The sequence below is a fragment of the Dendropsophus ebraccatus genome, chromosome 3 (genome assembly GCF_027789765.1).
Source record: "Dendropsophus ebraccatus isolate aDenEbr1 chromosome 3, aDenEbr1.pat, whole genome shotgun sequence".
NCBI classification, from domain to species: domain Eukaryota; kingdom Metazoa; phylum Chordata; class Amphibia; order Anura; family Hylidae; genus Dendropsophus; species Dendropsophus ebraccatus.
In genome coordinates this window covers 201,452,411-201,464,911 of record NC_091456.1, presented here as the reverse complement: position 1 = coordinate 201,464,911, position 12,501 = coordinate 201,452,411, and the positions used below count along the sequence as shown (strand labels likewise).

Here is a 12,501-nt window from a genome sequence, read left to right as displayed (position 1 = left end):
GATCAGCATCTATACAGCTAATACAGCAACCAGACCACCACAACTTGCTTAGCTCACCAGTTCCTCTCCTAATATCACAGCTTCCATAGACCGGCACCAGATTATCTACAAGTAACTCTCCCGTAACCGTCCCCTGCACAGCACTTACCGCGACCATTGCTTTGGATGAATTGGATGACACTGGCCACATCATTGTCCTCTGGATACATCTGGTATTGCACCGTTAGATTGTTGAACTCCTTGTCCAATGCCAGGAAGACCCCCTCAATGATGAAGTAATGGGGTCGGTCGTCCTTCTTCACGTCATGGTAGACAAGGGCGGCTCGTGAGCTCCAGTTGAAGTGATCGTGAAGATGTGAGACAAACTCCCCCAGCTTGTTTGCCGTCGGCCCGGTCCTCACCGTTGTGTTGTATTGATCATCATCTGGTTTAAATCCAAAGGCCAAAGCCCCAGCAGTTATAAGGGGGAGGCGCCAGTGAGCAGCAAAGCGAGCGACAGATGCCGCCGGGTACACACAGCCTGGACCAAAGAGCACATCGGGGTTGTGGTAGAGCTTCAGGTCTACAGCCTTCAGAGGAGCCACATACTCCGAGCAGGCCCCGTCAAGTTCAGAGTTGGCAAAGACTGTTCTGATGTGGTACCCGGGCAGCAGCTGAAGTTCATTCTGGGCTTGTTCCACCGCCATGCGCAGAGCCGGAGACACGCGGGGCCATGACCAGGCGTAACGCAGGTTGCTTTCCGGTAGAACCACAGCCAGAGTCAATGTGCGGTTCATGGAGGGGCTCTGATTCATACACGGCGGACAGGATGGCAGGCAGAGACAGATGAGAAGGGTGGTCAGAGCTCTGAGTGCTGGGCAGCACTCCGGCATGGGCATCATAACATCAGTGACCAGGTCGTCTCTCGGGCGGGGGAACACACGGCTCACAGTCACGTATCTACATGGGCCATAACCTTCACACCCAAAGGGGAACGTCAGCCTGGGCCTCCCCTGGGCAGACAGGACACAACTACAGAACACCGCTATCCCACAGCTAGAAGACAACTCTCCTCCTACTTCACAACCCCCCCTCACCTCTCATCCAGATGTCATACCACAGGCTCCAAGGAGAGGGCTAGGACTCCGCCTGCAGGACACCTTCAGGTACTGCAGCTTCACAACAACCTAAAAACAGATCTGGTAATCTCTAGATGTTGTTGTTGGAATCTGTAGCCGCAGTGCAGACCACCCTATAGAATCTGTAAGTGGCGGCCCCGGGCTCCCAGCTGAATCCATGTGTCGCCATCTGTCACCAGAGAGATGTGAGCTATGTGCATCCTCCTCCTCCGATAGCCGGACCCTGAACACATTGGACGCCATGGCTTCCCAAATATTTACTGACGGCCACACAGCATGAGAGAGAGGAGACGACGGCCAGGGCTCGGACTGGGATCAGACCGGACAGGCCTGCGTCACACCAGGATGCCTCCTCCCTGTGCCCACTACCTCTGAGATCTGGTGGTCTCATCTCCAAGAAGGATGGACACCCCCTACTATACGTGAGGAGAAAGAGATTGGGAAAATACCTCCACAGAATCAATTCAGCTTCTATAGGCTGCGAGTGACCCCAGACCATGTGATCAGGAGGGGTAGTCATGTGATCCAGAGCACTGGGGGCGATCTACGTGCATACAGGGTCACCCCCACCAGGACCACCAAGAATGGCTGTACAGAGAGGTCACCATGGACTGTGAGCTCTAAGACACGCCTGATAGTCCCCCAGAGCTGCCGAATAGTGACCATGAGACCCCCAAAGCTGCTGTATAGTGACCATGAGACCCCTGAAGCTGCCGTATAGTGACCATGAGACCCCCGAAGCTTCCATATAGTGACCATGAGACCCCCGAAGCTTCCATATAGTGACCATGAGACCCCCGAAGCTGCCATATACTGACCATGAGACCCCCGAAGCTGCCATATAGTGACCATGAGACCCCCGAAGCAGCAGTATGGTGACCAAGAGACCCCCGAAGCAGCCGTATACTGACCATGAGACCCCCGAAGCAGCAGTATGGTGACCAAGAGACCCCCGAAGCAGCCGTATACTGACCATGAGACCCCCGAAGCTGCCGTATACTGACCATGAGACCCCCGAAGCTGCCATATAGTGACCATGAGACCCCCGAAGCTGCCGTATACTGACCATGAGACCCCCAGAGCTGCCGAATAGTGACCATGAGACCCCCGAAGCAGCCGTATACTGACCATGAGACCCCCAGAGCTGCCGAATAGTGACCATGAGACCCCCGAAGCAGCCGTATACTGACCATGAGACCCCCAGAGCTGCCGAATAGTGACCATGAGACCCCCAAAGCTGCCATATAGTGACCATGAGACCCCCAAAGCAGCCGTATACTGACCATGAGACCCCCAAAGCAGCTGTATGGTGAACAAGAGACCCCCGAAGCAGCTGTATGGTGAACAAGAGACCCCCGAAGCTGCCGCATAGTGACCATGAGACCCCTGAAGCAGCCGTATAGTGACCATGAGACCCCCCGAAGCTGCCGTATACTGACCATGAGACCCCCGAAGCAGCCGTATGGTGACCAAGAGACCCCCGAAGCAGCCGTATACTGACCACGAGACCCCCGAAGCAGCCGTATGGTGACCAAGAGACCCCCGAAGCAGCCGTATACTGACCATGAGACCCCCGAAGCTGCCGCATAGTGACCATGAGACCCCCAAAGCTGCCGCATAGTGACCAAGAGACCCCCGGAGCTGCCATATAGTGACCATGAGACCCCCCCGAAGCTGCCAAATAGGGACCAAGAGACCCCCGGAACTGCCGTTTAGTGACCATGAGACCCCTGAAGCTGCCATATAGTGACCAAGAGACCCCCAGAGCTGCCATATAGTGACCATAAGACCCCCGGAGCTGCCGAATAGGGACCATGGCACCACCGAAGCGGACATATAATGATGCCTCCTGACATAGGGGTCGGTCACCTGCATTGTCCTGTTAATAGCAGTGTCTCTGGGCCCAGCCACCCCCCTGGATCGTTGTAGATGCCCCCCCCAGGCTGCTGTACATGACGCCGCCCCCCCAGGCTGCAGTAGATGCCCCCCTTCAGGCTGTTATAGATTGCCCCCCCCCCCAGGCCCGGGCTACTGTACATGCAACCCCCCCCCCCCCCCCCGCCGGGCTGTTGTACATGCCCCCACCCCGGGGCTGCTGTAGATGCCCCCCCCCCCCTACGCGGGCTGCTGTAGATGCCCCCCCCCTACCCGGGCTGCTGTAGATGCCCCCCCCCCTACCCGGGCTGCTGTAGATGCCCCCCCCCCCCTACCCGGGCTGCTTGTAGATGCCCCCCCCCCTACCCGGGCTGCTGTAGATGCCCCCCCCCCTACCCGGGCCGCTGTAGATGCCCCCCCCCCTACCCGGGCCGCTGTAGATGCCCCCCCCCCCCGGGCCGCTGTAGATGCCCCCCCCCCTCCCCGGGCTGCTGTAGATGCCCCCCCCCTCCCCGGGCTGCTGTAGATGCCCCCCCCCCACCTACCCGGGCCGCTGTAGATGCCCCCCCCCTACCCGGGCCGCTGTAGATGCCCCCCCCCCACCTACCCGGGCCGCTGTAGATGCCCCCCCCCCCTACCCGGGCCGCTGTAGATGCCCCCCCCCACCTACCCGGGCCGCTGTAGATGCCCCCCCCCCTACCCGGGCTGCTGAAGATGCCCCCCCCCCCTACCCGGGCTGCTGTAGATGCCCCCCCCCCTACCCGGGCCGCTGTAGATGCCCCCCCCCCCTACCCGGGCCGCTGTAGATGCCCCCCCCCCTCCCCGGGCCGCTGTAGATGCCCCCACCCCGGGCTGCTGTAGATGCCCCCCCCCTACCCGGGCCGCTGTAGATGCCCCCCCCCCCTACCCGGGCCGCTGTAGATGCCTCCCCCCCCCCCGGGCTGCTGTAGATGCCCCCCCCCCTACCCGGGCCGCTGTAGATGCCCCCCCCCCTCCCCGGGCCGCTGTAGATGCCCCCACCCCGGGCTGCTGTAGATGCCCCCCCCCCCTCCCCGGGCCGCTGTAGATGCCTGTGTGTATGACACCAAGTTATTGCTGTGGACAGAAAAAAAAAAAAAGTGAATTGGCGCCCCCTGCAGTGACGCTGTGATATTCCACACATGAGACCTGATAATCTGCTGTCACCTAGAACCCAGTGGGCAATTATAATGCTGACCGTTCCAGTGTCCCCCGGAGCCCGAGACTTCTGAGGTTCCCACCGCCGTCCGAACAGCCCACATCTGTCTCAGCTTTCCCGGGTGAGCACACACTAATGAAGGGCTGACAGGCGGCAGGCAGTGTCTGTAACACACACTGCCTGTACTACATAGGGGACCATGGAATAAGGGAATGACTACAGAGGAAGGAAATGGACTAAGGGGGGGAACTACACAGGGGGGCATGGACTAAGGGGGGGGGGCTACACAGGGGGGCATGGACTAAGGGGGGGGGGGGAACTACACAGGGGGGCCATGGACTAAGGGGGGGGGGGGAACTACACAGGGGGGCATGGACTAAGGGGGGGGGGGAACTACACAGGGGGGCCATGGACTAAGGGGGGGGGGGGGAACTACACAGGGGGGCATGGACAAAGAGGGGGACTACACGGGGGGGCATGGACTAAAGGGGGGGGGAACTACACAGGGGGGCATGGACTAAGGGGGGGGGGAACTACACAGGGGGCATGGACTAAAGGGGGGGGGGAACTACACAGGGGGGCCATGGACTAAGGGGGGGGGAACTACACAGGGGGCCATGGACTAAGGGGGGGGGGACTACACAGGGGGGCCATGGACTAAGGGGGGGGGGAACTACACAGGGGGCCATGGACTAAGGGGGGGGGGGACTACACCGGGGGGCCATGGACTAAGGGGGGGGGAACTACACAGGGGGCCATGGACTAAGGGGGGGGGGGGGACTACACAGGGGGGGCCATGGACTAAGGGGGGGGGGGGAACTACACAGGGGGGCATGGACTAAGGGGGGGGGGAAACTACACAGGGGGGCATGGACTAAGGGGGGGGGAACTACACAGGGGGCCATGGACTAAGGGGGGGGGGACTACACAGGGAGGCCATGGACTAAGGGGGGGGGGAACTACACAGGGGGCCATGGACTAAGGGGGGGGGGGAACTACACAGGGGGGCATGGACTAAGGGGGGGGGGAACTACACAGGGGGGCATGGACTAAGGGGGGGGGAACTACACAGGGGGGCATGGAAAAAGAGGGGACTACACGGGGGGGCCTTGAACTAAGGGGGGGGGAGACTACACAGGGGGGGCATGGACGAAGGGGATGACTACAGAGAGGGGGCCATGGACTAAGGGGGGGGGACTACACAGGAGGGCCATGGACTAAGGGGGGAACTACACAGGGGGGCATGGACTAAGGGGGGGAACTACACAGGAGGGCCATGGACTAAGGGGGGAACTACACTAAGGGGATGACTACAGAGGGTGGCATGGACAAAGAGGGGACTACTGGGGGGGGGGGAACTAAACACGGGGGCATGGACTAAGGGGGGGGAACTATACAGGGGGGCATGGACTAAGGGGGGAAACTACACAGGGGGGCATGGACTAAGGGGGGGAACTACACAGGGGGCATGGACTAAGGAGGCAAAAGAGTGGTCAGAGGAAGGAGAGAACACAGAGGGCAGGGGAAGGAGAGAACACAGAGGGCAGGGGAAGGAGAGTACACAGAGGGCAGAGGAAGGAGAGTACACAGAGGAAGGAGAGTACACAGAGGGCAGGGGAAGGAGAGTACACAGAGGAAGGAGAGGGCACAGAGGGCAGGGGAAGGAGAGGACACAGAGGGCAGGGGAAGGAGAGGGCAGGGGAAGGAGAGGACACAGAGGAAGGAGAGGGCACAGAGGGCAGGGGAAGGAGAGGGCAGGGGAAGGAGAGTACACAGAGGGCAGGGGAAGGAGAGGACACAGAGGAAGGAGAGGGCACAGAGGGCAGGGGAAGGAGAGGACACAGAGGGCAGGGGAAGGAGAGGGCAGGGGAAGGAGAGTACACAGAGGGCAGGGGAAGGAGAGTACACAGAGGGCAGGGGAAGGAGAGGACACAGAGGAAGGAGAGGGCACAGAGGGCAGGGGAAGGAGAGTACACAGAGGGCAGGGGAAGGAGAGTACACAGAGGAAGGAGAGGGCACAGAGGGCAGGGGAAGGAGAGTACACAGAGGAAGGAGAGGGCACAGAGGGCAGGGGAAGGAGAGTACACAGAGGGCAGGGGAAGGAGAGGACACAGAGGAAGGAGAGGGCACAGAGGGCAGGGGAAGGAGAGGACACAGAGGGCAGGGGAAGGAGAGGGCAGGGGAAGGAGAGGACACAGAGGGCAGGGGAAGGAGAGGGCAGGGGAAGGAGAGGACACAGAGGGCAGGGGAAGGAGAGTACACAGAGGGCAGGGGAAGGAGAGTACACAGAGGGCAGGGGAAGGAGAGGGCACAGAGGAAGGAGAGGGCACAGAGGAAGGAGAGAACACAGAGGGCAGGGGAAGGAGAGAACACAGAGGGCAGGGGAAGGAGAGTACACAGAGGGCAGAGGAAGGAGAGTACACAGAGGAAGGAGAGTACACAGAGGGCAGGGGAAGGAGAGTACACAGAGGAAGGAGAGGGCACAGAGGGCAGGGGAAGGAGAGGACACAGAGGAAGGAGAGGGCACAGAGGGCAGGGGAAGGAGAGGGCAGGGGAAGGAGAGTACACAGAGGGCAGGGGAAGGAGAGGACACAGAGGAAGGAGAGGGCACAGAGGGCAGGGGAAGGAGAGGACACAGAGGGCAGGGGAAGGAGAGGGCAGGGGAAGGAGAGTACACAGAGGGCAGGGGAAGGAGAGTACACAGAGGGCAGGGGAAGGAGAGGACACAGAGGAAGGAGAGGGCACAGGAAGGAGAGGGCACAGAGGGCAGGGGAAGGAGAGTACACAGAGGGCAGGGGAAGGAGAGTACACAGAGGAAGGAGAGGGCACAGAGGGCAGGGGAAGGAGAGGACACCGAGGAAGGAGAGGGCACAGAGGGCAGGGGAAGGAGAGGGCAGGGGAAGGAGAGTACACAGAGGGCAGGGGAAGGAGAGGACACAGAGGAAGGAGAGGGCACAGAGGGCAGGGGAAGGAGAGGACACAGAGGGCAGGGGAAGGAGAGGGCAGGGGAAGGAGAGTACACAGAGGGCAGGGGAAGGAGAGTACACAGAGGGCAGGGGAAGGAGAGGACACAGAGGAAGGAGAGGGCACAGAGGAAGGAGAGGGCACAGAGGGCAGGGGAAGGAGAGTACACAGAGGGCAGGGGAAGGAGAGTACACAGAGGGCAGGGGAAGGAGAGGACACAGAGGGCAGGGGAAGGAGAGGACACAGAGGGCAGGGGAAGGAGAGGACACAGAGGGCAGGGGAAGGAGAGGACACAGAGGGCAGGGGAAGGAGAGGACACAGAGGGCAGGGGAAGGAGAGGACACAGAGGAAGGAGAGGGCACAGAGGAAGGAGAGGGCACAGAGGGCAGGGGAAGGAGAGTACACAGAGGGCAGGGGAAGGAGAGTACACAGAGGGCAGGGGAAGGAGAGGACACAGAGGGCAGGGAGAAGGAGAGGACACAGAGGGCAGGGGGAAGGAGAGGACACAGAGGGCAGGGAAGGAGAGGACACAGAGGGCAGGGGAAGGAGCGGACACAGAGGGCAGGGGAAGGAGAGGACACAGAGGAAGGAGAGGCCACAGAGGGCAGGGGAAGGAGAGTACACAGAGGGCAGGGGAAGGAGAGGATACAGAGGGCAGAGGAAGGAGGGTACACAGAGGAAGGAGAGGACACAGAGGGCAGGGGAAGGAGAGTACACAGAGGGCAGGGGAAGGAGAGGACACAGAGGGCAGGGGAAGGAGAGGATACAGAGGGCAGAGGAAGGAGAGAACACAGAGGGCAGGGGAAGGAGAGTACACAGAGGGCAGGGGAAGGAGAGGACACAGAGGAAGGAGAGGGCACAGAGGAAGGAGAGGGCACAGAGGGCAGGGGAAGGAGAGTACACAGAGGGCAGGGGAAGGAGAGTACACAGAGGGCAGGGGAAGGAGAGTACACAGAGGGCAGGGGAAGGAGAGTACACAGAGGGCAGGGGAAGGAGAGGACACAGAGGGCAGAGGAAGGAGAGGACACAGAGGGCAGGGGAATGAGCGTACACAGAGGGCAGGGGAAGGAGAGGACACAGAGGGCAGGGGAAGGAGCGTACACAGAGGGCAGGGGAAGGAGAGGACACAGAGGGCAGGGGAAGGAGAGGACACAGAGGGCAGGGGAAGGAGAGGACACAGAGGAAGGAGAGGGCACAGAGGAAGGAGAGGGCACAGAGGGCAGGGGAAGGAGAGGACACAGAGGGCAGGGGAAGGAGGGAGTACACAGAGGGCAGGGGAAGGAGAGTACACAGAGGGCAGGGGAAGGCAAGGAGAGGACACAGAGGGCAGGGGAAGGAGAGGACACAGAGGGCAGGGGAAGGAGAGGACACAGAGGGCAGGGGAAGGAGAGGACACAGAGGGCAGGGGAAGGAGCGGACACAGAGGGCAGGGGAAGGAGAGGACACAGAGGAAGGAGAGGACACAGAGGGCAGGGGAAGGAGAGTACACAGAGGGCAGGGGAAGGAGAGGACAGAGGGCAGGGGAAGGAGAGTACACAGAGGGCAGGGGAAGGAGGGTACACAGAGGGCAGGGGAAGGAGAGTACACAGAGGAAGGAGAGGACACAGAGGGCAGGGGAAGGAGAGTACACAGAGGGCAGGGGAAGGAGAGGACACAGAGGGCAGAGGAAGGAGAGGACACAGAGGGCAGGGGAAGGAGAGGGGGCAGAGGGCAGAGGAAGGAGAGTACACAGAGGGCAGAGGAAGGAGAGGACAGAGGGCAGGGGAAGGAGAGTACACAGAGGGCAGAGGAAGGAGAGGACAGAGGGCAGGGGAAGGAGAGTACACAGAGGGCAGGGGAAGGAGAGGATACAGAGGGCAGAGGAAGGAGAGGGCAGGGGAAGGAGAGTACACAGAGGGCAGGGGAAGGAGAGTACACAGAGGGCAGGGGAAGGAGAGTACACAGAGGGCAGGGGAAGGAGAGTACACAGAGGGCAGGGGAAGGAGAGGATACAGAGGGCAGGGGAAGGAGAGGGCAGGGGAAGGAGAGTACACAGAGGGCAGGGGAAGGAGAGGACACAGAGGAAGGAGAGTACACAGAGGGCAGGGGAAGGAGAGGACACAGAGGAAGGAGAGTACACAGAGGGCAGGGGAAGAGGAGGACACAGAGGGCAGGGGAAGGTGAGGACACAGAGGAAGGAGAGGGCACAGAGGGCAGGGGAAGGAGAGGACACAGAGGAAGGAGCGGGCACAGAGGGCAGGAGAGGGCACAGAGGAAAAAGAGGATACAGAGGAAGGAGAGGATACAGAGGGCAGGGGAAGGAGAGGCCACAGAGGGCAGGGGAAGGAGCGGGCACAGAGGAAGGAGAGGACACAGGGGGCAGGAGAGGGCACAGAGGAAGGAGCGGACACAGAGGAAGGAGCGGACACAGAGGGCAGGGGAAGGAGAGGACACAGAGGAAGGAGAGGACACAGGGGAAGGAGCGGACACAGAGGGCAGGGGAAGGAGAGGACACAGAGGGCAGGAGAAGGAGAGGACACAGAGGGCAGAGGAAGGAGAGGACACAGAGGGCAGGGGAAGGAGAGTACACAGAGGGCAGGGGAAGGAGAGGACACAGAGGAAGGAGAGGGCACAGAGGAAGGAGAGGGCACAGAGGGCAGGGGAAGGAGAGTACACAGAGGGCAGGGGAAGGAGAGTACACAGAGGGCAGGGGAAGGAGAGTACACAGAGGAAGGAGAGGACACAGAGGGCAGGGGAAGGAGAGGACACAGAGGGCAGGGGAAGGAGAGTACACAGAGGGCAGGGGAAGAGGAGGACACAGAGGGCAGGGGAAGGAGAGGACACAGAGGAAGGAGAGGGCACAGAGGAAGGAGAGGGCACAGAGGGCAGGGGAAGGAGAGTACACAGAGGGCAGGGGAAGGAGAGTACACAGAGGGCAGGGGAAGGAGAGTACACAGAGGGCAGGGGAAGGAGAGGACACAGAGGGCAGGGGAAGGAGAGGACACAGAGGGCAGGGGAAGGAGAGGACACAGAGGGCAGGGGAAGGAGAGGACACAGAGGAAGGAGAGGAAGGAGAGGACACAGAGGGCAGGGGAAGGAGAGTACACAGAGGGCAGGGGAAGGAGAGGATACAGAGGGCAGAGGAAGGAGAGGACAGAGGGCAGGGGAAGGAGAGTACACAGAGGGCAGGGGAAGGAGAGTACACAGAGGAAGGAGAGGACACAGAGGGCAGGGGAAGGAGAGTACACAGAGGGCAGGGGAAGGAGAGGACACAGAGGGCAGGGGAAGGAGGGTACACAGAGGGCAGGGGAAGGAGAGTACACAGAGGAAGGAGAGGACACAGAGGGCAGAGGAAGGAGAGGATACAGAGGGCAGAGGAAGGAGAGAACACAGAGGGCAGGGGAAGGAGAGTACACAGAGGGCAGGGGAAGGAGAGGACACAGAGGAAGGAAGAGGGCCACAGAGGGAAGGAGAGGGCACATGAGGGCAGAGGAAGGAGAGTACACAGAGGGCAGGGGAAGGAGAGGACAGAGGGCAGGGGAAGGAGAGTACACAGAGGGCAGGGGAAGGAGAGTACACAGAGGGCAGGGGAAGGAGAGGACACAGAGGGCAGAGGAAGGAGAGGACACAGAGGGCAGGGGAAGGAGAGTACACAGAGGGCAGGGGAAGGAGAGGACACAGAGGGCAGGGGAAGGAGAGTACACAGAGGGCAGAGGAAGGAGAGGACACAGAGGGACACAGGGGAAGGACGAGGACACAGAGGGGCAGGGGAAGGAGAGGACACAGAGGAAGGAAGGGCAAGAGAAGGAGAGGGACACAGAGGGCAGGGGAAGGAGAGGACACAGAGGGCAGGGGAAGGAGAGTACACAGAGGGCAGGGGAAGGAGAGTACACAGAGGAAGGAGAGGACACAGAGGGCAGGGGAAGGAGAGGACACAGAGGGCAGGGGAAGGAGAGGACACAGAGGGCAGGGGAAGGAGAGTACACAGAGGGCAGGGGAAGGAGAGGACACAGGGGAAGGAGAGGACACAGAGGGCAGGGGAAGGAGAGTACACAGAGGGCAGGGGAAGGAGAGTACACAGAGGAAGGAGAGGACACAGAGGGCAGGGGAAGGAGAGTACACAGAGGGCAGGGGAAGGAGAGTACACAGAGGGCAGGGGAAGGAGAGTACACAGAGGGCAGGGGAAGGAGAGGATACAGAGGGCAGAGGAAGGAGAGGACAGAGGGCAGGGGAAGGAGAGTACACAGAGGGCAGGGGAAGGAGGGTACACAGAGGGCAGGGGAAGGAGAGTACACAGAGGAAGGAGAGGACACAGAGGGCAGGGGAAGGAGAGTACACAGAGGGCAGGGGAAGGAGAGTACACAGAGGGCAGAGGAAGGAGAGGACACAGAGGGCAGGGGAAGGAGAGGGGGCAGAGGGCAGAGGAAGGAGAGTACACAGAGGGCAGAGGAAGGAGAGGACAGAGGGCAGGGGAAGGAGAGTACACAGAGGGCAGAGGAAGGAGAGGACAGAGGGCAGGGGAAGGAGAGTACACAGAGGGCAGGGGAAGGAGGGTACACAGAGGGCAGGGGAAGGAGAGGATACAGAGGGCAGAGGAAGGAGAGGGCAGGGGAAGGAGAGTACACAGAGGGCAGGGGAAGGAGAGTACACAGAGGGCAGGGGAAGGAGAGTACACAGAGGGCAGGGGAAGGAGAGTACACAGAGGGCATGGGAAGGAGAGGATACAGAGGGCAGAGGAAGGAGAGGGCAGGGGAAGGAGAGTACACAGAGGAAGGAAAGTACACAGAGGGCAGGGGAAGGAGAGGACACAGAGGAAGGAGAGTACACAGAGGGCAGGGGAAGAGGAGGACACAGAGGGCAGGGGAAGGTGAGGACACAGAGGAAGGAGAGGGCACAGAGGGCAGGGGAAGAGGAGGACACAGAGGAAGGAGCGGGCACAGAGGGCAGGAGAGGGCACAGAGGAAAAAGAGGATACAGAGGAAGGAGAGGATACAGAGGGCAGGGGAAGGAGAGGCCACAGAGGGCAGGGGAAGGAGCGGGCACAGAGGAAGGAGAGGACACAGGGGGCAGGAGAGGGCACAGAGGAAGGAGCGGACACAGAGGAAGGAGCGGACACAGAGGGCAGGGGAAGGAGAGGACACAGGAAGGAGCGGACACAGAGGGCAGGGGAAGGAGCGGACACAGAGGGCAGGGGAAGGAGAGGACACAGAGGGCAGGAGAAGGAGAGGACACAGAGGGCAGAGGAAGGAGAGGACACAGAGGGCAGGGGAAGGAGAGGACACAGAGGGCAGGGGAAGGAGAGGACACAGAGGAAGGAGAGGACACAGAGGGCAGGGGAAGGAGCGGACACAGAGGGCAGGGGAAGGAGAGGACACAGAGGGCAGAGGA

At 61.1% G+C, this 12,501-nt stretch overlaps 1 protein-coding gene across 1 annotated transcript in view; it reads right to left on the bottom strand.

The window, feature by feature from the left end:
- Nucleotides 1–1,307, bottom strand: part of NPR2 (natriuretic peptide receptor 2) — a 103,258-nt gene extending 101,951 nt beyond the window's left edge. The window contains exon 1 of the mRNA XM_069963384.1: nucleotides 149–1,307. Coding sequence (XP_069819485.1) covers nucleotides 149–881 — 733 coding nt within the window. The 5' untranslated portion in view covers nucleotides 882–1,307. The remainder of the gene's footprint in view (nucleotides 1–148) is intronic.
- Between the last annotated feature and the right edge of the window lie 11,194 nt (nucleotides 1,308–12,501).